At 39.2% G+C, this 22,196-nt stretch overlaps 1 protein-coding gene across 2 annotated transcripts in view; it reads left to right on the top strand.

Moving 5' to 3' along the window:
- Positions 1 to 22,196, top strand: part of LOC106808202 (CAS1 domain-containing protein 1-like) — a 52,914-nt gene that overhangs the window by 1,669 nt on the left and 29,049 nt on the right. For both annotated transcript variants that reach the window (XM_014810811.1, XM_014810810.1), the window contains exons 2-14: positions 935 to 1,031; positions 6,510 to 6,574; positions 10,752 to 10,873; positions 11,520 to 11,621; positions 12,057 to 12,180; positions 12,540 to 12,630; positions 13,737 to 13,839; positions 14,799 to 14,923; positions 15,328 to 15,413; positions 15,650 to 15,761; positions 16,412 to 16,520; positions 17,043 to 17,132; positions 17,372 to 17,491. In XM_014810811.1, coding sequence (XP_014666297.1) covers positions 935 to 1,031; positions 6,510 to 6,574; positions 10,752 to 10,873; positions 11,520 to 11,621; positions 12,057 to 12,180; positions 12,540 to 12,630; positions 13,737 to 13,839; positions 14,799 to 14,923; positions 15,328 to 15,413; positions 15,650 to 15,761; positions 16,412 to 16,520; positions 17,043 to 17,132; positions 17,372 to 17,491 — 1,346 coding nt within the window. The remainder of the gene's footprint in view (positions 1 to 934; positions 1,032 to 6,509; positions 6,575 to 10,751; positions 10,874 to 11,519; positions 11,622 to 12,056; positions 12,181 to 12,539; positions 12,631 to 13,736; positions 13,840 to 14,798; positions 14,924 to 15,327; positions 15,414 to 15,649; positions 15,762 to 16,411; positions 16,521 to 17,042; positions 17,133 to 17,371; positions 17,492 to 22,196) is intronic.

Here is a 22,196-nt window from a genome sequence, read left to right as displayed (position 1 = left end):
GTATGCTCGGGTGTGCTTGTGTGGAGATACCTTTTATGTTGAATGTTTGTTTTGCTTGGTACATATAATGTATTGCAGATAACAGATTTATATAATGTACAGTGAAACAATTTGTTTAAAAAAAAGAAGATCAATAAAAAATTTGGAGTCGGCCCCTTTTTGGTGGATCGGCCAAGGTGCGGGCAAACAAACAATATTTTTATTATGGCTTAAGTATATTCTTGCTGCACTGTTTTAGGTGGGTAAGCTTGACTGGGCACCCTATGACCTGCCTACCAAACCGTATAAATATGTTCCTAACCACACTCAACACTATTTAAAAGGTTGTTACATGAAGCAGGTGGATATGCATAGCTTCGGGGGATGCCTTAGTCACATAATGATGGTAGTGAGGCTGGGGTGTTTTTTAGAATGATAATACAGATAGGGTGGCATGGCAGGTTGGATATGTAGGCTGTCGTATCCTTTTTAGATGTTGTATACAAACATGACAAATGAAATTTGTTGAAAAAAATCAGTTGCTAAAAACTAACCCCTGTTTAGAGTACTTGAGAATTGCTGAATCATTCTGTGATGCATGTGTAGAGATTTTGGAAATATTTTGTGAAATTTTGTAGGTATCATAACTGTATTTGTCCTACAAAATAGTTGGGCTGGCCAAAAAGTAAATGACAAAATGTAATTATAATTTTAAATGAATGTGTATTTACAGTATTATAACTTATAAGTAATAAATAATGTGAATAAAGTAATAATACATTTTTACTTGGCACAATAGCATTTTTTTACATGTGTCTATTGGATTATTGTAAATTTTTTTGCATAGATACTATAGCGACGTTACTATAGGTTGCTTATTTGAATGTTTCTTATATAATTTGATTAGTGATAAAATCCTGTGTATAATGTATTGAGCCGTTTGTTTTGCCTTTAGGAAGTGATTCTTGCACATGGCTACTCAGTGATGGCCGATTCCAAGGACCCCATGTGTGGCAGCCATATGGCTGTATGCTGCATTCGTATGATAAGAGGTTAGTCTCTGCATTGTGACTGCTATTGTTGACTACTGATAACAGTTTTGTAAAATTCTGAAGGGGGAACAGGGTAAATACGTGATATTCAACCCCACTATTCTTTTCTTTCTAATCTTCTTCAGAGTTTATATGATGATTTGAACTTTTCTGCATTGCAAACGCATTTATAGATCACACGTGTTTTTAGCTCATCTGACGTAGTCAGATGCAGCTTGTAGAATCGCATGATCGTCCATGCGTCCGTCCGGCCATCCGTGCGTCCGTCAACAGTTGGGCACAAATCTTAACCGCTCGACGTACGGTCACGATATTAGGGCTGTTGGGGGGGGGGGATTATGAAAATGACTCAGGATGACAAATTTGGGGGTCAAGGGTCAAAGGTCAAGATGTGTAAACGAAGGGGGAATTTACTTAAGGTATAGGAGGAAATACCATAATTGCGGCACAAATCTTAACGGCTCGACCTATGCTCTTAATATTTGGTGTATAATGTGATGGGCAGGAAACCCATCACCAGTGCGAAATTGGAGGTCACAGGTCAAAGGGCAGTAGGGGAAAGGTCAGATATCAGACATTTTCTGAGGACATGGGCTAATGGACAGAGTAAAAAACTTTTGTTTCAGCACTGACCTACCATTTTTATCACTGTATTGAAAGGACCATGAAATGTGCTTTCCACTGACGTGCAAAGAGTAAGTGTCTGATAATCTTTTGACCCTCAAGAGGAGGGTTAAACATGGATTTCTCAACTGCCTCAATGACGTGACAGTGTTGTCATATTCATGGCACATCCATAATCTAGAAACCCAATAAGCCTGGATAGCCGAACGGGTACAGCACAGGCGTCACGGCTCAAAGGTCGTTGGATCGAATCTCATCTGATATTTTATTATTTACCTGTTTTCTGTATTTTTCTATCTTTATCCATTTAACTATTTTTTTCCAGTTAACGCAAATATTTACATGATTTATTTACAACAATTTAATAACAACAAAAAACAATGCACCATAAAACAGGAGTCTCAGGCACGCGATTTGTATCAATCAATGGGATTTGGGAGGTATGCAGAATGCAGAAGGTTGCTGAAATGATGTGTACGCAACTGCGTATCTGCATATCTGCGCCTAAAAAAGGTGTCACTACGCACGACTTAAATGTTACGCTTATAACCGTAGCAACAGACCTCAGATGAGCCCAGATGCTCTGCGGCTCTTGTTTTATGATTAAATTGCTGCATTATACTTCCTATTTTGCTTTTCCGTTTGATGTGAACAACCACTCGTCAATCATACATAGCCCATAGCAAGCATTTAATGTCGTGATCAATATCTCAAATCGCCCAGGTTTTTAGGATTTTTAACTAGTTGAGAAACGATCTTATCGGGTAAGAATTTGAGGCTACATTGTAGTCCCGTTAGTACTTACTTATAATTTTAAAAAATTGGGACAAACATTTTACAAATATATACACCATAGAAAATCTTGGTGTCATTTTCTGCTGAAAGATGAACAACAACAAACAAATTTTGAAATTGTTGCAGTACAACTCTGATTCAGTGACTTATACCAAATGTATTTTCCTATAGCAAGACGTTTTAATTGAACCTCTTCACATATCTCTTCACACTACAAGTGCACACAATGTTACTCACAAAACTACGGGATATGTGATAACAGAGACCTTTGTCACGCCAACAGAATGTATATGGTTGGAGTGGAGTATTACTATTAGTCTGTCACATCGTTTGTTCTGTATGTAAATTGTCTGTCGCATGCTGTAATCAATATTGGCATAACATTAACAAACGAAGCATACTTTCTCAATTTTAAAAATATGCACCTGCTATGATCGCTGTTCATTTATACATGTTTGATGTGCCGTAAAAAAGATTTAATTTTTATTAATATTATACTGATTTTGAATTGTCTCTTTCCTGTTGTTCTGACTGTAGATTTTATATTGTAGTGTTGATAGCAGTTAGGAAGACAGTACTATTGTTGAATTAACTCATCACTGAAATCAATTAACAAATTATGTAATAATTAACAGATTATAACTATGCTCAGGAGTAACATAAATAAACAGATATTTCTGTCGGCTACATTACTTTCATCAGTGTTATGTTACTCTTGGTATGGTGATATGTTATTGTGCTGTAAATGATGTTCCCCAACCCTGTAGCAGTAAATGCATCTGCTTCTGTGTACCCAGTCGGTCATTGATAAGTGATAAGTACTGTGGATGATTTGTCTCCAACATTATTGTGGCAGGTTCAGCCACATTATTCTAGGTAACTATGGCATCTGCTCATTCGCATCTAGCGAGTCTTTAATTATTTATGATCGCCAAACATGGCACCTGCCCTGCAGCGAGATGCATAGATGTACAGCGTCGTGTTGTTAACCGGTATTAATTTTGCCTTGTATTGTGATGGTGAAAACAATCAATGAATGACAGCCGATGCTGAGGCTACCCTCGTGAGATGAAAATATCGAACAGTTGCCTTTATTATGTCCCCCTATGTGATCCGTTTACTGTACAATAATGCATAAAGAACAACAATGCTCTATAGTTTTAATTTTTAATATGTAACTAGTTGTCTCAAATTACTTAACAATAGTTCCATGATCAAACCAAATTTTTAGTGATGGCAATATATTAATTGTCACCAATAAAATTGTTTGTGGCACTATATCAATCGTGCCGTAGTGTAATTATAAATGTTGCTGTTTCAAAATACACATCTGCTAAAATATATCTCTTGATCAAACATCAACCTTATATAGGAATAAATTATAAATTTTATTATAGGAATAAATTATAAATTGTAACCAGATTCAGATTCAGATTTATTTTGCACTTTTTATTCTATTGTACAGATCAGTTAAGATAGAAGTAAAAAGAGAAGGAAATGCATAATATTATAGAATCGATAGGTTTAATGTGAATGTGCGTAGTGGTCAAAGTAGCCATAAGCTTTCGAGTTGACCACTACCACAGGTAATAAAATGTCTGAGGGAAAAGTACAATTAAACCAAATATAGGAAATAAGGGGAAAAATTAACATACATACATATATGGAACAGTAGAACAAAAAATACAATTGATATAATAAGTAATAAGTAACAACAAATTATTCCGCCCCAATAATTTGATCTAGTCATGATGCATACTTCTATAAAGCGTTTGGTCAATTCCACATTAAAGTACAATTTTTGCTCAAGTTGTAATTATAACTATAACTTATAAGCCAATGTTTTATGTTAGTTAGATAGACTAGTGTTTGAAATCAGTATAATTTTTATTATATAATCTATATTTTGTAGAAGCTTGATTGTACTCTTAGAGTCATTTTTCTAAATGTTCACAGTAAATTTAGTTTAAAATGCTAAGATATTTTTCCCCAGTTAATATATATATGTTTAGATATAATTTCTTGGCTTTTATACATACTGTGAATGCTTGAGTCACTATGCATGTAGTCATTTTGTGCCCAAAAGGCATAAAAACTGTGCAGTTGCAGGGAAATAACTACCAATATTTGCTTTTGTGCCGCCTGTCACAAGACCATCAAAAAGTTAGTTTGCAGCCATTAAATGAAAGCCATTAAAAAGAAATTTCCTTTGCTATCTTTTCCATGTCCAGTTAAAATCATAACACACAGCGTTAAAATATCTGGATATCTTCTGTAGCCAACAGGTGAGTGCAAAGTCTGTCTTGCCTGTCAAATTCACTCATCCTTAGTATCACCTTCTTTTTTAAGTATGTGCGTCAATAAATTAATTTATCTACAAATTTTTTTATTTATTTGGGTCTAAACAGCTTTTATTGTATCCCCCGCGACGAAGTCGGCGGGGATACTATGGTTTCATGTCTCCCCAGCCGCCGCCGCTCGGTCCGCCGCAGAGAATTTCCTTTCCGCTCTATAACTCGACCCCTAATTGACATAGCGTGACCGAACTTGGTGTACTTACACATCTTGGGGAGAAGGTGTGCAGAGTACCAAAACCAGGTCACTGCGATCTTTATTTTACCTTTACCTTGACCTTGATCATATTTCCCTTCCACTCTCTAACTCGGCCCCTAATTCAGTAATTGACCTAGCGCTACCAAACTTGGTATACTTACACATCTTGGGGAGAAGGTGAGCAGCGTACCAAAACCAGGTCACTGCGACCTTTATTTGACCTTTACTTTGACCTTGATTATATTTCCTTTCCGCTCTCTAACTCGGCCCCTAATTGACCTAGCGCTACGAAAACCAGGTAACTACGACCTTTATTTGACCTTTACCTTGACCTTGATCATATTTCCCTTCCGCTCTATAACTCGGCCCCTAATTGACCTAGCGCTACCAAACTTGGTATACTTACTGTTAGAAATCTTGGGGGAGAATGTGTGTCGCATACCAAAACAAGGTCACTGCGGCTTTTATTTGACCTTGACCTTGATCATATTTTTCTTCCGCTCAATAACTCGGCCCCTAATTGACCTAGCGTGACCAAACTTCGTATACTTACACATCTTGGGGAGAACACAGGGTATACATGTAGTTGGTGACAACTGCCCTTTCTAGTTTATTATAAAAAAATTGTGCAAATCATGACATATATCACAAGAATATTAGACTTACTGGAAGCAATACCACATTTTCCACACAAGTCAACACACGAGTTTTGTAAACTTATAGGGTGTAATGATGATGATGAGCTGTGTATGATGCAATCTTCATGTGATGTATGTAGTATTCTAAACAAAATTGATACTAGAAAACTTGGATGAGGAAGATTTAAATGCTGGAATTATGTACAAGCAGTGGGTAAAGAATGAAAATGACAAGCTGTTCTCTTGTAGATAAGGTAGAAAATATGTTGGGGGTTCTGCGTGGAAAACGTAGCATTTTTATGTCATGTTCATATTAAACAAGTACAGGCTAAACATTTTGAAGACCTGAGAGTAAACTTGCCAGGTTGCAAGTTGCCAGGTACATTATTGATACAGTGTGAGTTCAGTGAAAATTACAAACTTGTTATGGATAATTGTTTGCACTTGAATTGATAGCACGAATCTCCTGACCTTGCTAATCAATTATCAATAACATTCAAATGGCAAATTCAGGATGAAAATTACCGGTATTTAACCAGATACAGTATGACTATACTCACATCTTACGGCAATTTACAATGATTACAAAATATCTACTACTAATCTGCAGAGCACAAGCAAATTGACCACAGTTTTGAAGGTGTTTCCCGCATTTCTGCCATGGTCTGGCTGCCATAATCATGTTGCAGATTCTTTCAAACAGGTAGAGGTAATAGCAATGCCATCTACAAATGAAATAATGACTATGTTTCTCGTCAGTTTCCAATTTAAACAGGCCTGAGCCAACCCTGTTCTGACCTTTCAATCCAAAAACCAGTCCTCAAAGTTCCAAACACGCAAGTTATATATTATGTACTTTTATTTTCAGAGATGCGAGATACTGCATGCGGTATATCAACTACTGGGGAGGGCAGACACACATACTGTTTGTTGGTGGGTATTGGATTAAATATTATTTTTGCATATAAAACTTGTGATAAAAATTACCCTGCAAAGTGGAAAAACTGAAAACTGGCTATACCGGCGGCAGCGGCGATTTTCACGAAAAATTGTCGTTAACCAACAAATTAGGTTTTTTCTGCTTCTATCACTCTGCATAGGGATCCATTTATGGAGTTGACTATTATGTAGGTTAAACAAATTGTTATGCTTGTGGTGTTTTGTTATATTCTGTTATTGTGGGGGGGAGGTATTCAGTCACGAAAGTCAGTCAGAAAGACAATACAGAAAAAAAAAAATACAGCGCAGTGCGGGCACATTAGAGACTTGGAAGGCGTAGTAGCCACGTAACTCGAGCGTAGTACGAACTTAATGATCGTATCGCAAGCGTGTCGGGTGCGTGAAAATTGTCTCCCCGTTCTCAGCACGATGTCAATACGTTTTCATCACGCTGTTACTACGTCCGAGCGTGATTAAGTCGCACTAGGAGCGTGACTGGCGCGCACTTGAGGCGCGGTGAGCGTTAATGCTAATTAGGCGCAGTGAAAGCATCGTTTGAACGCAATGCGATCGGATTGGTCGCAATAAAGACGCAGTGGGCGCAGTGCAAGCGTGATGCAGGCGTGGTATGGAGCGTGGTGAAAGCTTGTTGGGTGCAATGAGATCGGGGTAAAAAAAAGACGCACTAAGATTAGACTACGCTTAAGATAGTAGTATCGGCACTGTGGGCGGCCAAGTTTGGCCACGCTCTCACCACGCTCGGCCAAATTTGTTGAGCGTGGGGCGATCGTGATGAGCGTAGCTCTAGTGTGACAGGGGCTTTAATATTCAGATAAAAAAGAATTGCTCGTTATACTTGTAGACGTAAAAGTGGTAGAACAAATAATGACCTGGGTAAAAAACGATGGACGTTAAACGGATAGACGGTGATAGGTATATTGATCATTGAAATTAAATAGCTTTTTATGAACTTGTGTAGATAGATATAGATTATATTATATATTTATACTTTAATTGTTTATCCAAACCTAATTCAATGACTATCATACTTTTGGATTTGCAGTGTATTCCTCAATGTGGATTTTGAACACAGAACTGATTTGCTCCAATAGTGGGAGCGTATAGAGGCGTAGAGCGTATGCTTTATCCGTGTCCAATATCTAATTCATACGAAATGTTCATAATGAAATTTCCCAGTACGCATATCTTTGTCTCTCATGACATGCCCCACATATTTTTTTGCGCTTACGAGGGGAAAATCTCTCATCAGTCATCCGCGCTTACAATATGTTGGCCTCAGCACTGTTGCTGACACAGGTCAATCAAGCATCTAAGCTGTTTCATACTGTCATTATAGTTTCACTGTAAATGTGATATAATATACTTGTATAATATAATATAATATAATATAATATAATATAAATTGAATGAAGTAATGATAATGTAAATCATATTGTAATGTAATGTATGATGTAAATGTAATGTAGTTAAGCAGTACATGTAATCGTAATTAATGTAATGTAATGTATATGTAAGTAATGTAATTAAGTATTATGTAATTATTAATGTAATTATAATATAATTATCTTAAAGGGAGAGTTTAACTCTGGGTCTAGGGTATTTTCAGCTAATTTAGGTTATACATTACGCTTACATACAAAAGTTTCATGGTTCAATCACCATTAGAAATATTTTTTTTAACATGTTTTAAAACTAAACGACTACAGTTTTGATTACACACGACGGTGGCGCCACTCAATGCGCACGATCTGATAAGTTGCGCAAACCACTTTCCAGCCAAGGGCTACAGACCGAGGTGGTTTCTTATTTATTTATTTAAAAGCAAAAGGATTGTAATATCTTATAAACGACATATAGTTTCAGTTATAATATGGATAAATTTGCCCTAAAAGGAATATCGTTCGGTTAAATAGCATTGCATATAGGTATAAATATAATTGCACTTTTGTGATTAGCCAATGTCAATTAGAATTGTCAAATACGCAACTTTTTTGGGGTGCAGCACGGGCGTCTATGCGTCGTCAAATGTTCGTGTAGCGTTGATGTGTAATTATAACAATTAAATTAGGTATCTGGTAACAAATACGTGTGGGTATAGACGATTTGTTATACAGTAAGTACAGTTGTATGCAGTAAAATCCTAGAATCTAACATAATATAATATAATGAAGAACACATAAACCCTGGTCTCGTTGATGTAATTGTGGTATTATAAATCTTTACTTATAAGTCCTATATTCCTCTTGCGTTTCTAGACAAAGGGTGTACGTGAAACATATTCTTAGTTTTAATTTGCTTAGAACTGCGGTCTCCAAAAAGGTTAAGAACCGCAGCATGGCCTTAAACGTACAGCGCGCGTGCAGGTGAACGCTGCATGTAGCGTCAGCCCGCGTAAAATTGTTTACCGACTGCATGAGCTGAAATAAAACTGCAAGAGGCGACAGCTGGAACGAAACGTCGAACAAAGAGAATCACTCGTGGATCGAGATTTTACACCGAATGGCTCTCGACCGCATATCGCCGTACGACGCGCGTCTAGAAATGAGAAGGCATTATCTTCACGATCTGTCAACTTATGCAATGTTTATCGTAAGGCAGCGTGACAGCTTTTTATGAAACGTGCATCGCTGCATGTATGTGTGCAATCGCCTGATCGCCATCGGTAACAGTAAACTAAAACGCGTTGATCGCTAAACTCAGCGCCATGCAGCCTATGTACGTATATCATGCGAACGAGGGCTCTTTGTTTCGGGTTCACGCGGGGCCTTCACACCATGGCCTCGATCTCACTACGCTCGTACTACGCTCTAAGAGTATGAACGTATATGGACGTACTGCGATCGCTATCGAGCGCGGTGCAGTGACCATGAGCGTGGAGAGCGTGGCCAAATTTTGAGCATGTTCAAAACAATCGTGGTGCGGGCGTGACGGAAAGACAGCGCAGTGCGGGCGCATTAGAGATGTAGAAGGCGTAGTACCCACGTAACTCGAGCGTAGTACGAACTTAATGATCGTATCGCAAGCGTGTCGGGTGCGTGAAAGTTGTTGCCCCGTTCTCAGCACGATGTCAATACGTTTTCATCACGCTGTTACTACGTCCATGGTGATGTCTCTGCGACCTGACCACGCTCTCGCTATGACCATGGTGCATCTCTAGCAAGCTCGACCCGTTCTTACTACGATTGTACTACGCCCAACATGCTCAGACCACGCCGTTGTGGCGTTCGCATTACGTGTTAGTTACGCTCAGATCACGTCCTGCGAACTTGGGGTATAAATTGGGGTGCTACCTTGGCCACCTCACCAGTTTAGTGTCCACTATGGATGAGGCAACACTACTCCATGCCATGTTTCTCGTAGAAGGACAACTCGAATTACTTGATTGCCAAGCCCTCTGATTCCAGGGCAACACTTGATGGAGATGACGGACTCTTGCACCTCTTTGGATTCTTTGCTTGGATTTCCTCCTTCCACGGCCTCTCCCCTTGTCTTTTGGCAGCATAGTTGTGTCAGTAGAAAATAATCATGATGTAATCTTGACAGCACGGCAGAATGAATGTCTAGAACGCGGCGCGGTATTTATATGGTTGTTGCCAGCGCAGTCGGCGCCTGACTAGAGCGTGATTGGCGCGCAGTTGAGGCGCGGTCAGCGTTGCTTAGGCGCAGTGCAAGCGTCGTTTGAACGCAATGCGATCTGTTTGGTCGCAATAAAGACGCAGTGAGCGCAGTGCAAGCGTGATTCGGGCGTGGTGTTGAGCGTGGTGAAAGCTTGTTGAGCGCAATGAGATCGGGGTAAAGACGCACTTAGATGGTAGTATCGACGTAATTAGATCGTAGTATCAGCGCTGGGCCCGGCTGGGGCCCAATTGGCCACACTCTCAACCACGCTCACCACGCTCGGGCAAATTTTTTGAGCGTGGGGCGATCGTGATGAGCGTAGCTCTAGTGTGAAGGGGCCATGTCATCCAAGGCAATGTGAGCTATGTTTTAATACTGCAGCTATGGCCTAGAGACCTGTCTAAACGAGGTTGTGGCAATTTAAACATGAGACGTTTCTCTAAGCTCTCTCTAAGAAAGGATCTGCATGAGTCCTCTTAATGTGATGAGCAGTGTGTACTCATGAAACTGTAACTATCGTTAACTGTTGCAGGAGACTCTCGGATAAGGCAGCTCTATGAGCAGCTGGTTCATCACATCAGCCTCCAGGAGATCCCCACTGGTGCCAAGCATTCCGACATGCAGTTTATTGATAACGAACTCAACCTGAAAGTCGTATGTTCTAACTTCTAATTCTTCCTGCAGGCTTCCCAGCTTGCGTCACTCAGGGTTCGAATTTCACCATCGGCACTTGCCATAGTTGACCTTCTTGCTTGCCTTAATATCTTAAAACTTGGCCAAAGTCCATGACAGTGTGTACATGCACCTTTCAGTTCTACAGAAAAAGTGTTGATTGATAAAAAAATAAGTTGTCTCGGTGCCCCTCATTTGAAGTAAATGTGTCCTATGTTGCCCTCCCTCCCCCAACCTGCCATTGTGTCATAGGATTTCTGATTAAATCAAGGCCAAACCTGATCTGGGCATGCTGTATGAGTTTAACTGGTTGTTAAGTGCAGGGGAGAATGGTAGACTCTGAACAGGCACAAATAAAAGTAAAAATAAAAAGTAATTTGCTGATCATTTTAGACCTGCAACATTGATTATTGATTGGCTTAAATATTCACTGGACTCAGAGAAAATGATTTCCTGTGGGAAATCTGTATGCCTCATGAAAGTTGTGTGGCATGTTATATCTTAATTATTGTAATATTCAGGTTAAACAAATGTAATTTTCCTTCATCTCGCAATCTATATCATTGTTTACATGATCTGTAAGGATTGTTGTGTTTTGATGTCAGTATTGCACACTTGTTAATTATAGGAGTTCAAGTGGATGCCAGTAGCTAATGCCAGCATGTACGAGCTGTTCAAGTCGTACCTGAACCGTGATAAACCCAACGTGCTCTTTGTTGGCAGTGCAACTGTAAGTCTAATTACAGCCTGGGGACGACTCTGCAAATCATGCCCTGAAGTTTGGCATCAACTTAGCTGATGACATGCATGACGAGTTTAAGGTTAATGCACATGTGATTCGACGCTTTGCTGTATACTATTTCAAAACGTGTGATTTCCTTGCCAATTGATCTATACGTCTGCTGTGATTGACTGGCAGTTCGAGCCAAACAGTGTTGTGATAGTATATTCTAAAGGCAATGCTTGGTAACAACAGCCACCAAGCCGACATTCTGGGTTAGCATAACCAAACCTAGCAACCGTATCCTGTTGTAGGGCGTGGATATCTTGCTCATGTAGATAGGACAATTAATTGAATGATGGGGTAATGTATGGGTAATGACACAGTTACAGTAGCACTAGTATCTGGTTTGATGGTATGGTCCTGAATCTGAATATTTTGTAGTGGACTATCAAGGCAGACAATGCCAGTAAGGAAGCACTTGAAGAGTACAGGGAAGTGCTGACAAATGTCGCACCCATATTTGAGCAGCTCAAGCCTTACATGAAGATCCTATGGATTTTACAAGGTATTTAGTGGTGACCTTTTCGCTGGTCTCAGTATCAAAAGCCACTATACAGTTTGACTTGCCTTACTATGCCTATATGTGCTATGTGTCTATTAGTGCAATAGTTTGCCATCGGCATCCTTGGCTGCATCAGTGGTTCGCATCAGCATAACTGGACGCATCAGTGGTTGCTATTGGAATCCCTGGTTACATCACTGGTTCGATCGGCATTCCATGCTTGTGCTGCTACGGCCCGTTTTTGGAAACATCAAAAATAGCTCTGACATCAGTATAAAATGTCATAATTTAAAAATATGAGTTTTTAATTTAATAAAAAATTAAATATTAATTTGAAATTAAGTTTGATATGCTTTGTTTAGACCCAGTTCTTCAGGATAAGCTTTCTCCAGAAAGGCAGATGATTACTAACGACCAACTGGATCTATACAACAAAGCTGCCATGGAAGTGCTGTAAGTATGCAACCCAATCACTGAGCTCTAAATCGTAAATGTGTTTTAATGTTAGCAGATATCTTACATATTAAAATGATGAATTTCAAATAAATAACTACCAGCACATATTACAGACATTATTTGTTAAAGAAAGTTGATGATGTCACAACTTCTCTCACCAGTAACGTTGTATAACAAATATTTTGCCACAAATTCGCATTAATTATAACAGCATGTTGGTGGGCCAGCAGAGTGTGCACATTGTAGCTTTGCTTTGCATAAACTCATTAATCATCCGTAAAACTGCTCCTTGCATGCTATTATACATATCACAGATAGAGCTTGGTTAAAAGTAGAAGTCATTGTTCAATACTTGTAGTTTAACTTACGTAGCTGTGGTCACTGTTGGAGGTATGTGCATGTATACAACACGTGTTTTTAGTGCAGTGCCAAACATACTGAATTTGCTACATTACTATTTTACCTTACTATTATAGTTGTTCATTTTCAGTGTATGGTTATAAGATAATTATCCCTACAAATAGTGTTCAATTGCTGTGTGTACTAGTTCATTGCAGTGCAGCACTATGCAGTATAATTGTGCAATGTTTAATTTATGTTGTGTTTCTGTGGTGGTTTAATCCATCTATTGCACATCTCTCCAATGTGGTTCAGAGCCAGCAACGATTGCTTGTTGAGAGTGTGGCTAATACCTGCTTCGTGGTTCTTATTCCAATCTCTCTTGAAAATGTTCCCTTTCTGCTGTTTTTTTTAAATTTTCCTCTGCATGTTTAGCTTACTGTTCCCGTCATTTTTGTCAGTTTCATAATCCGTAATCAAGATTTGTTAGTGCATTATTGTACAGTTGCTTGCTGAGAATGTAGCCAATAACAATGTCATCGTCCTTATAACAACTGGCTGTAAACTTCCTGCTTATATTATTTTGCTCCATGTAATTATTTAGCAGTCCCAGCATCCCTTAGGATTACGTGTTTTACATGTTAATTGCTTTATGTTAGTAATGTTGAAATAGATTCAGATTGTTTTGTGCAGGTTGGTCATCACATGAGCGGTAAGTTGTATTATATGTGCACACACAGGGTTAAGTGAACATGTTGTTACAGGGATGACAGCTGTATCATATGGAAGTCCTCCCGGCTTGTTGCTCAGGGTTACAATGGCGATTCTGTGGACGGCCTCCACGTTGGTGCAATTGCTCTCAACTACGTAAGATACATACGATCTCTGTCTGTTACACTACTTAGAAGTTAGGCTATGATTACTGCTAACTGGTGTAGTTGTAGTACACCACATGAAGGTCTATCATCACTTGTCTATGAGGGCTAGATTGCTGCTCACCAAAAAACTGGCCAGTGGTAAACGATCTGCATCGACTGGGACTTAGAATTGGTAAATGTTTACACCAGATCACTAGTTATTTTACCACATTATGTCATTACTCACACATTAAAAAATTTACCAGACCAGTTTTTCGTAATCAGACCAAGTATGGATTCTGCCTGAATTAATGTAGTGGAATATGTGAAATATTTATTCTTCTATGAGGTGGAACTGTATTCGGCCATAACTGTTCTCAATTTTCAGTTCACTTGCTTTCCTGTTTGTCACCAACGTCTGTTTGGGTTCAAGTTCCAGCATTCCACCTAGTTGTAAATTAGTGGTTGTATCAGCAGTGCCATGGAATTAGTCTTGTTCCCTATTACATAAACAATTGCAGATGTCCCTGATATTTACGTCTGAACTGTAAAGATCTGACCACTGATGTAGAAGTTTACTGCTAGTACTCTGCAATCATTGCGCAACACAACATGCTACATGTGTTACATGTTCTATTCTTGCTTTGACACAATTTTTTAAATTTATGTGTGAAAGCACATTTGTTTGAGTAATTCGGCTTCTGTGATTTGCTGGCTTTCATGTGGCTTGTTTTATGGCTGTTCTCTATGCTGCTTATTTGCAACAATTCTATATCTTCACTGTTTAGGCTTACATTTTAAGGTATAGGAGATGAAAATGAATAACGCATTGTGATGTGTGAATTGCACCGTAGTTGAACTTCTTGAAACGCCATATTATTTTATCCTTAATTCAAAATAGAGGGTGCCAGTGCTGTTAGATGCTGTGTTCGTCTGCTCATGTCTGTCTATGTTTATGTGTATTTGCAGGATGTACAGATTCTCCTGAACATGCACTGCAATGATCACATGAACTTCAATGATGGCACGTGCTGTGCCAGCAGAGAGCCAATCACAACGTTGCAACTGGCAACTGCCATTGTCTTTGCAGTATGGTGAGTTCTTATCTCATGACAGGGTATTTATTTATTTATTTATTTACTTACTCATGCAATCAATGTCAGTGATAAAACTATCCTAGTAGATGACTGTGAAATATTGCCAAGGGGTGCGCTTGCTACTGCCTATACTATAAAGTGAATGCATGGATGTTTGTTCAACTTGTTTGGCTATCGCTGTCACTGTGCAAAACTGCACAGTTGAATTAAATCAGTAGCGTCTTTCTTTATAGCTACTCTGAAGTAATTTACGGCTACAGCAGTTATGTAAATGTACTGTCTTGGCAATTGTCACGCATCATTTCAAAGCTACTTGCATGGCCAACTACCACCAAGGGTCTAAACTTGCTTAGTATTATTTCAGTGGTCTGCGTCTATATTGGTGTTGCATTCTATTACAGTATGGTGGCTTCAATTGTTTTGCGCTGCTGTCGCATGCACGCGAGGAAGGTTGTGGCGAATGGCATCATTGCTCCTCAAAACAAAGGTAGGCGCTTGTGATTAAATTAGTGCATTGGATACCAAACAATTTATTTTTGATAATTATTATCAGTAAATATTAAAAACCAAATTAATTTTGAGTGATTTAAAGTTAAGTTGTAACAGAAACATCCTAGATGCTCGGAGATTTTATCTTTTTGATCCAACTGTGGATTAAATTCTACACAACTGCCATCAAAACCATGCTCGCACAATGTTAATGATTTGTTGATTTGATTTAAGCTAAAATCAAACCAGCTGTTGGTGCATTGGCTGGAGATTGTGATGTCTACATCGTTGTTTCATCCTTGGCAAAATTTGGACTTATAATGGCCTACTTTTTTCTCTGTGATAGGTATGTATGTACCCATGTAAAAACATGGGCTGAAATATTTGATTATTCATATTGTGTATTCATAGTGTGAAGTTGTGTGCATGACTCTTGTGTCTATTATCCTTCTAATCGCAATATTCCTGAAATAAATTCCGTTTCGAGTTGCTTTATACGTGGAACCATGACTTGGATCCTAATATCGATAGCCATTTTGAATTTACCCTTGTCATTCTCTAGTGTATAATGGACTCCACATCCTATGCTGATGATATTAGATGTCCAATTTTCAGCCATTGCTCCTTTACACCTCTCCTGCCATTTCTGCACCATTCAGTTTCTTCCCTGGATCTTGCGTAGAAATGTACATGCTGTCACGGAATGCAACAGGTGACATGACAACTAGGCTTTGTTGTGTTATGTGAGAGTAACGGACACATGTCATACCAAATAGTTTGTCATCTAGGCTTCAACTTTGGAAACTTGGTTCTAGAAAATGGAGAGAATAATATGGTCAAACATGCTATATAAGTTGTTATATTTTGTTATTATTAGTATGTGCTATTATGGGTAAAATGCTCCCGAACACATAATTATATAACCTAACCAGTGTTCTTTTGTGGCAATGCTGACCTTACTTAGTTTGTTTGTTCATGTTTTTTTTAATATTCCAGAACGAATTTCTTTATGAAGGAAAACAAGTATTATAGCACACTAAACTTTTTCCTTCCGTTTGGTTACGTAATGGCATTGGGCTTGTTTTTCACTGAGGACTCTAAGCAGGTGAGATAACACTCACGTTCTTATCTAAGTTGATTTTTATATACTCAGGAGATACCTCCTCAGTTGTATAACAGAATAGTACACCAGTAGAGGGCACCGGTGTGAGGCATTGCATTTATGGCTTGCTTTTCATATACTTGACCAGCTCATTGTACATTACACCATGAGTTATGAAATTGACCTTGCCCCTTACCTGGCAGCACATGTTTGCTGTTGCATACTTCACTTAGAAATCTCATAGTATAAAATAGTTTTTTTTGTAATAAATAATGCAACAAGTACTATTTATCGTAAAACTCTAATATATTATAATATAATATTATTAATTACTTTGTCATGTAATTTTGAAAAATATTCAATACATTTTATATTGCTGAGTAAACAGTCACTTTTTTGTGTGAAACATTCCTGCACTCTCTACTTTTGTTGTGTTGAATAACATGAAGTCACAGATTGAAACTATTGAGAATAATAACATAAATACAGCATAAGAGATGTTACAGCATGTGCCTTCCCTTACAGACTATCGTACTACACAGAGATCAGACTGATGAATGGAAAGGCTGGATGCAGTTGGTCATTCTCATATATCATATGACTGGAGCAAGCCAGGTAAGTAAAAGTGTATCTGTTTCAAAGTCCTGTTCTTATCACTTATTTTCTAATGATGTCAACTTTCGCAAGAAGGTTAATTCATTTGCGGTCAATTAAATTTGTGATGGTTTTGACAATGTAAGTTGTTCCGTATGATTTGATTGTCAGGTTTATGTGTAAAGGAATATTAAATTGGTTTGTATAGGTGAGGTATGCACGCAGTTCTATTAATTGATACATGTTTACCGTTTTCAAAGGTGCTGCCAATATACATGCAAATCCGAGTGCTGGTTACTTCCTACCTCTTCCTAACTGGATTCGGTCATTTCAGTTTCTTTTGGGCTAAGGGCGACTATGGCCTATTTCGTGTGTGCAAGGTATGTTCATCATTGTATATTTTGAATGTTAATGAGTGGAAGTGGAATAAGATATAACCTAACCTAATATTCCACATTACAATCCATTCTACACACTTAACCTTTCGCAATCTATGCTTTTCCACTGAGTTGACATATTTTAACAAATGCATGACATTTGCAACACTAACTATAAGAACTGTATTTAATGTTCTTCATCACACAATGAGCACCGATGATTGCCATATAACTGGGTAGCACTCAAAATCACTATCTAATATCAGTTTCAATTTTAGGTCTAACTTTACATTTCTTACATGCATGAAATTGTGAAACCATTTGATGGTAAAGGACATGTGAGATGCCACAATTCTAAAAAGTCAGTAAAAAAAGAATAAACCCCATGCATTGCATTACTTGTATAACAGGCATTGATGGTATTCATGCAATCATGCAATTATGGGGGAGCTGGCCTCTTTTTTGTGTCTCTTGTAAGAATATTAGTGAGTATGAAAACTGATCATGATGTGTTGGCTATATTTTGTGATGAAATGTTTGGGTTTGGATAGCAAAGTACACCTTTCTTGTTGTACATTTATACAATAAATCAATACCTAATTTATTTTCATTACAGAACAATAAATGCCTCCCATTCATTTCTTCTTTTCTGTGCCCTCATTAAAAGTTTTCATGCCATGTTTTTGTAGGTGACATCTTATTTGTTAGACCCAACATCCAAGTTTCAATTTTATATAAATGGCTTCCGGATAAGCAATTGGCTGATTCAATCATAATTCCCTGATAACTTATGTCAGATATAATTTTACATCTGATGTTGATTCATTGAACAGGAATTCTGTAATCGCATGCCTGCCACCAAAACATATCAGAGGGGTTTTGATATTTTTTTTAAATTATGGAAATTAGGTAGATTTTAGCAATTTCACTATGCCATTTCAGTGTCTGCCTACGGTCAACAATAACTCAAGAACCGTTTGACCCACATGTTTCAAATTGCATACAGTTGTTACTCCTATGGGAGTTATTTGAACGTCCTATTTTGGAGCACGCCAGTCGACCTACTTTCGAGCCACGCCCACTTTTTGGCAAAAATGAAAATGGCCATCGAGATTCATTCGATTTTTGTTAAATTTACCTACCTACCTACCTACCTACCTACCTACCTACCTAATCATACCTATGTTTAATATTGTGTATTAGATTCTTCGTTACAGTGATTTTACTGGAATATTTTATTGCTTTGTGCGATAATCGATAACCAAAATGGCGATCATTTAGGCGTAGCGCCATCTCTCGCCCAGATTTCAGACTTTCAGATCTGAAACATGTATTTTCGCATTAAAACTAACCCTGAAACAAAACAGGGAAATTTCTATTAGTATAAAACAGGGAATAAGGACATTTGATCACATTTTGGGCCATCATAAATGAAACACTTACCAAATTTTAAATATCTTCTTCCTCTTCTATCACACCCAATGTGAGCTATAGTGTCGTTGACACTTTCATTGCAAGTGCCATCTTTGGAGGGGTGGGTGGGTGGTTGGGGGATTGGGTAGGTAGGTAGGTAGGTAGGCAGGCGGGTAGATAGGGAGACAGGCAGGCAGACATGAAGGTAGGTAGGTACGTAGAGATAGATAGGTAGGTAAGTAGGGGTGTGTGTGTGTGCGTGCGTGCGTGCGTGAGTGAGAGCGTGCATACATGCATACGAGCACATGCATGCATGCACGCAAGCACGCACGTACACACACGTACATACTTATATATATATATATCAGGAGTTTATATGCTCTCGTTAAGGTACTCATACTAAATATATCAAACATCAAATAAGTCAAATGAGAAGTGCATAAATGAGAGACAAATGATGTGTGAATGATTCCTCATTCATGTACTCTTAATCAAATGTCAAGACATCTGCTATATGCATACCTATATTGCTTTATGTATGAGTGCATTAACGCTATTTTATTCGAGAATGAAAAATGCTCATTTTTCCTCCCCATTCCATAGTCCTTTTGCATCATTTTTACCTCATCTGACATAGTCAGATGCAGCTTGTAGAATCGCATGATCGTGCGTCCGTGCGTCCGTCCGTGCGTCCGTCAACAGTTGGGCACAAATCTTAACCGCTCGACGTACGGTCACGATATTTGGGACGTTGGGGGGGATCGTCAAAACGAGTTGGGATGTCGAAGCTGGGAGGTCAAAGGTCAAAGGTCAAGAGGTGTAAAAGAAGGGGAACATTCCCTCCTTAACTTAAGGTATAGGGAGGAAATGCAGATTGCGGCACAAATCTAAACGGCTCGACCTAGGCTCGTGATAGTCGGTGTATAGCATCATGGTAGGAAAAGCATCACTGTGCCGAGATTGGAGGTCACAGGTCAAAGGTCAATGGGGCACAGGGCAGATTTTAGACATTTTCTGAGGACATTGGTGTGACGAGCGATTGAAAAACTTTTTGTTTCACGCGGTGACTAGCATTTTTATGGCTTTATTGAAAGGACCATGAAATGTACTTTTCTGCCTGACATGCGAAGAGTAAGTGTCGGATAACCTTTTGACCCTCAAGAGGAGGGTTAAACATGGATTGTTTGACTGTTAACAAAGGACTGAACTGCTTTTGCTATTGTGGATGTGAGGCTACAGTTGCACAGTTCAATTGCAAAGGCAAATGTTTTGAACAAGGTTTCACGCTCCTTAAATCATATTATTTTCTAAAGCAGTCTGTATTAGCACCCTGGAGTAGCACCCTGTAATAGCACACTGTAATGAACCCTGAATGCTTGCGTGTGTAGGCAAAAACCATTGGCGGCAGCCCATTACGCATGCATCGGGGGTGATACTGGCACTATTCTAATCATAATTATTGCCTGGCAACCTGCAATGCAGATGTGTTAACTCACAGCTGAGCGAAATTCTCGCCTGCCTGAATATACTAACCCTGGATTTCAGCAACTCAATGGAGTGAGGTTATCACGCACGAAGGGTGATGCCATCTTTGATTATTGATGACACTTGCACGCGCCATCTCGCGGCAACTGCTTTTGCTATTAGAGCCACCTCCACCCGCCCCCTCCCCCCACTCTCCCCCCACCACCACCACTACGCTCGCGCTCGACGCATATCCATGATAACATGTTAATATAGCGAGGTCATTAAAGTTACACAGCTGTATCTTTATTACTGTACTACTGGTATAGCAAAGCCTAGCTATCATAGATTTTAGATCTGTATTAGTAGTATCCTATATATATGCTCTGAGCGCGAACGTGGTGATGGGAGGGTGCTCTTCATTCGTTTGCCAGTGAGTTTAGCATCAGAACACCTGCCGTCAGGTGAGCGCTGTGGCTCTGCGGCACTTGTTTGTCACTGCATCCTATGATTGAAAAATACCTTACCAAGTTACCTGTGCCCTTTCGTGCTCTAATTACGTGAAGCTAGGCAGGTAGCCAGATGTTTTGCACACACTGCACGTGACGGTGTGGGATTATAGGCATTATGTTCTCTCCTGGTGTCATGTAGGGCTGCATGTAAAAGCTGTAATGCATCTCTGCGGACTAAGAATAGATACTGAATTCTATGTGATACAGGATACCTGTAACTTGCTAACAGGGGCGAAGCCAGGGGGGTTCGGGTGATTCGGATGACCCCCCCCCCCCCGCGGGATCGGGAGTTCCGCTCAAATGTATACACAAATTTTCAACCCTATTTCGAATTCCAAATACCGGTGGTGGTTAAGACAGATTAACAAAATTAGCAACAATGAAAAGTTCCATCGATCCTCATTATCGATTACTTCGCAGCATTATGCAGCACAGTGCAGTAGTGCAGTAGCCATATTATTATTTTACTGGGTGGATACAAACATGTACGTACACAAGTCCAGTTCGGATGACAAATTCTGCATATTTAAAGCAAAGGTCAACAGATTGCAGACAGTAACGAACAAACCACACGAGGCGTGGGTAGGACACGTTGTCACATTATAACAATGAATCCTCGAAATGGTCCGATTACGAGACTCCGCACAAACATGAGTGTCAGAAGTGAGTTTTCACACTGCCAGATTAGCACAAAATAAACAAGTCCTGGAAAACCCCTAATTGTCTACGCTTCTAATCACAATGAAAACTAGTTCCCAGAAACTCATTAAGGCTCATTAATTACAGGATAATTATCTAGTACACGTATATGTATCGTTCCTGCAGTATTGTGAGAATAAAGTGAGAAATAATGAATTTAGCATTGTGTAAAGTTTTTATTAGCTCAGCTGACGAAGTCAGATGCAGCTTGTAGAATCGCATGATTGTCCGTCCGTGCATCCGTCAACAGTTGGGCACAAATCTTATGCTAGCCGCACACTATCCGACCCGAGCGTGATTTGAAGGCTTACGATTGGATTGAGATGTTCTAGTTTGGCTCGGGAGGCTTAAGATTGGCTCGAGAGCATGACACTAACTCCCTCTGCTGGTTCTCCACTTCTCTCCAGTCTCTCTCTCTCATCTCTCTCTCCTCTGTCACCACACACAACACAAACGACGCACACGCTCTTCTCAACCGATCCCGGCAATGCTCCGAATCCGAATCGCGACCAGCATTTTTGAAAAATCCCGACTCCGAAATATTCCGAACTCCGACGACAATTTATGATCGGAACGCCCGAAATCCGGAACTCCGATTCTTAAGAAAATTGTAAATCCTG

This window comes from Priapulus caudatus, unplaced genomic scaffold (assembly GCF_000485595.1).
Source record: "Priapulus caudatus unplaced genomic scaffold, Priapulus_caudatus-5.0.1 Scaffold259, whole genome shotgun sequence".
Lineage (NCBI taxonomy): Eukaryota > Metazoa > Priapulida > Priapulimorpha > Priapulimorphida > Priapulidae > Priapulus > Priapulus caudatus.
Note: the sequence above shows the minus strand (reverse complement) of the source record. Positions and strands in the feature narration are given on the sequence as shown.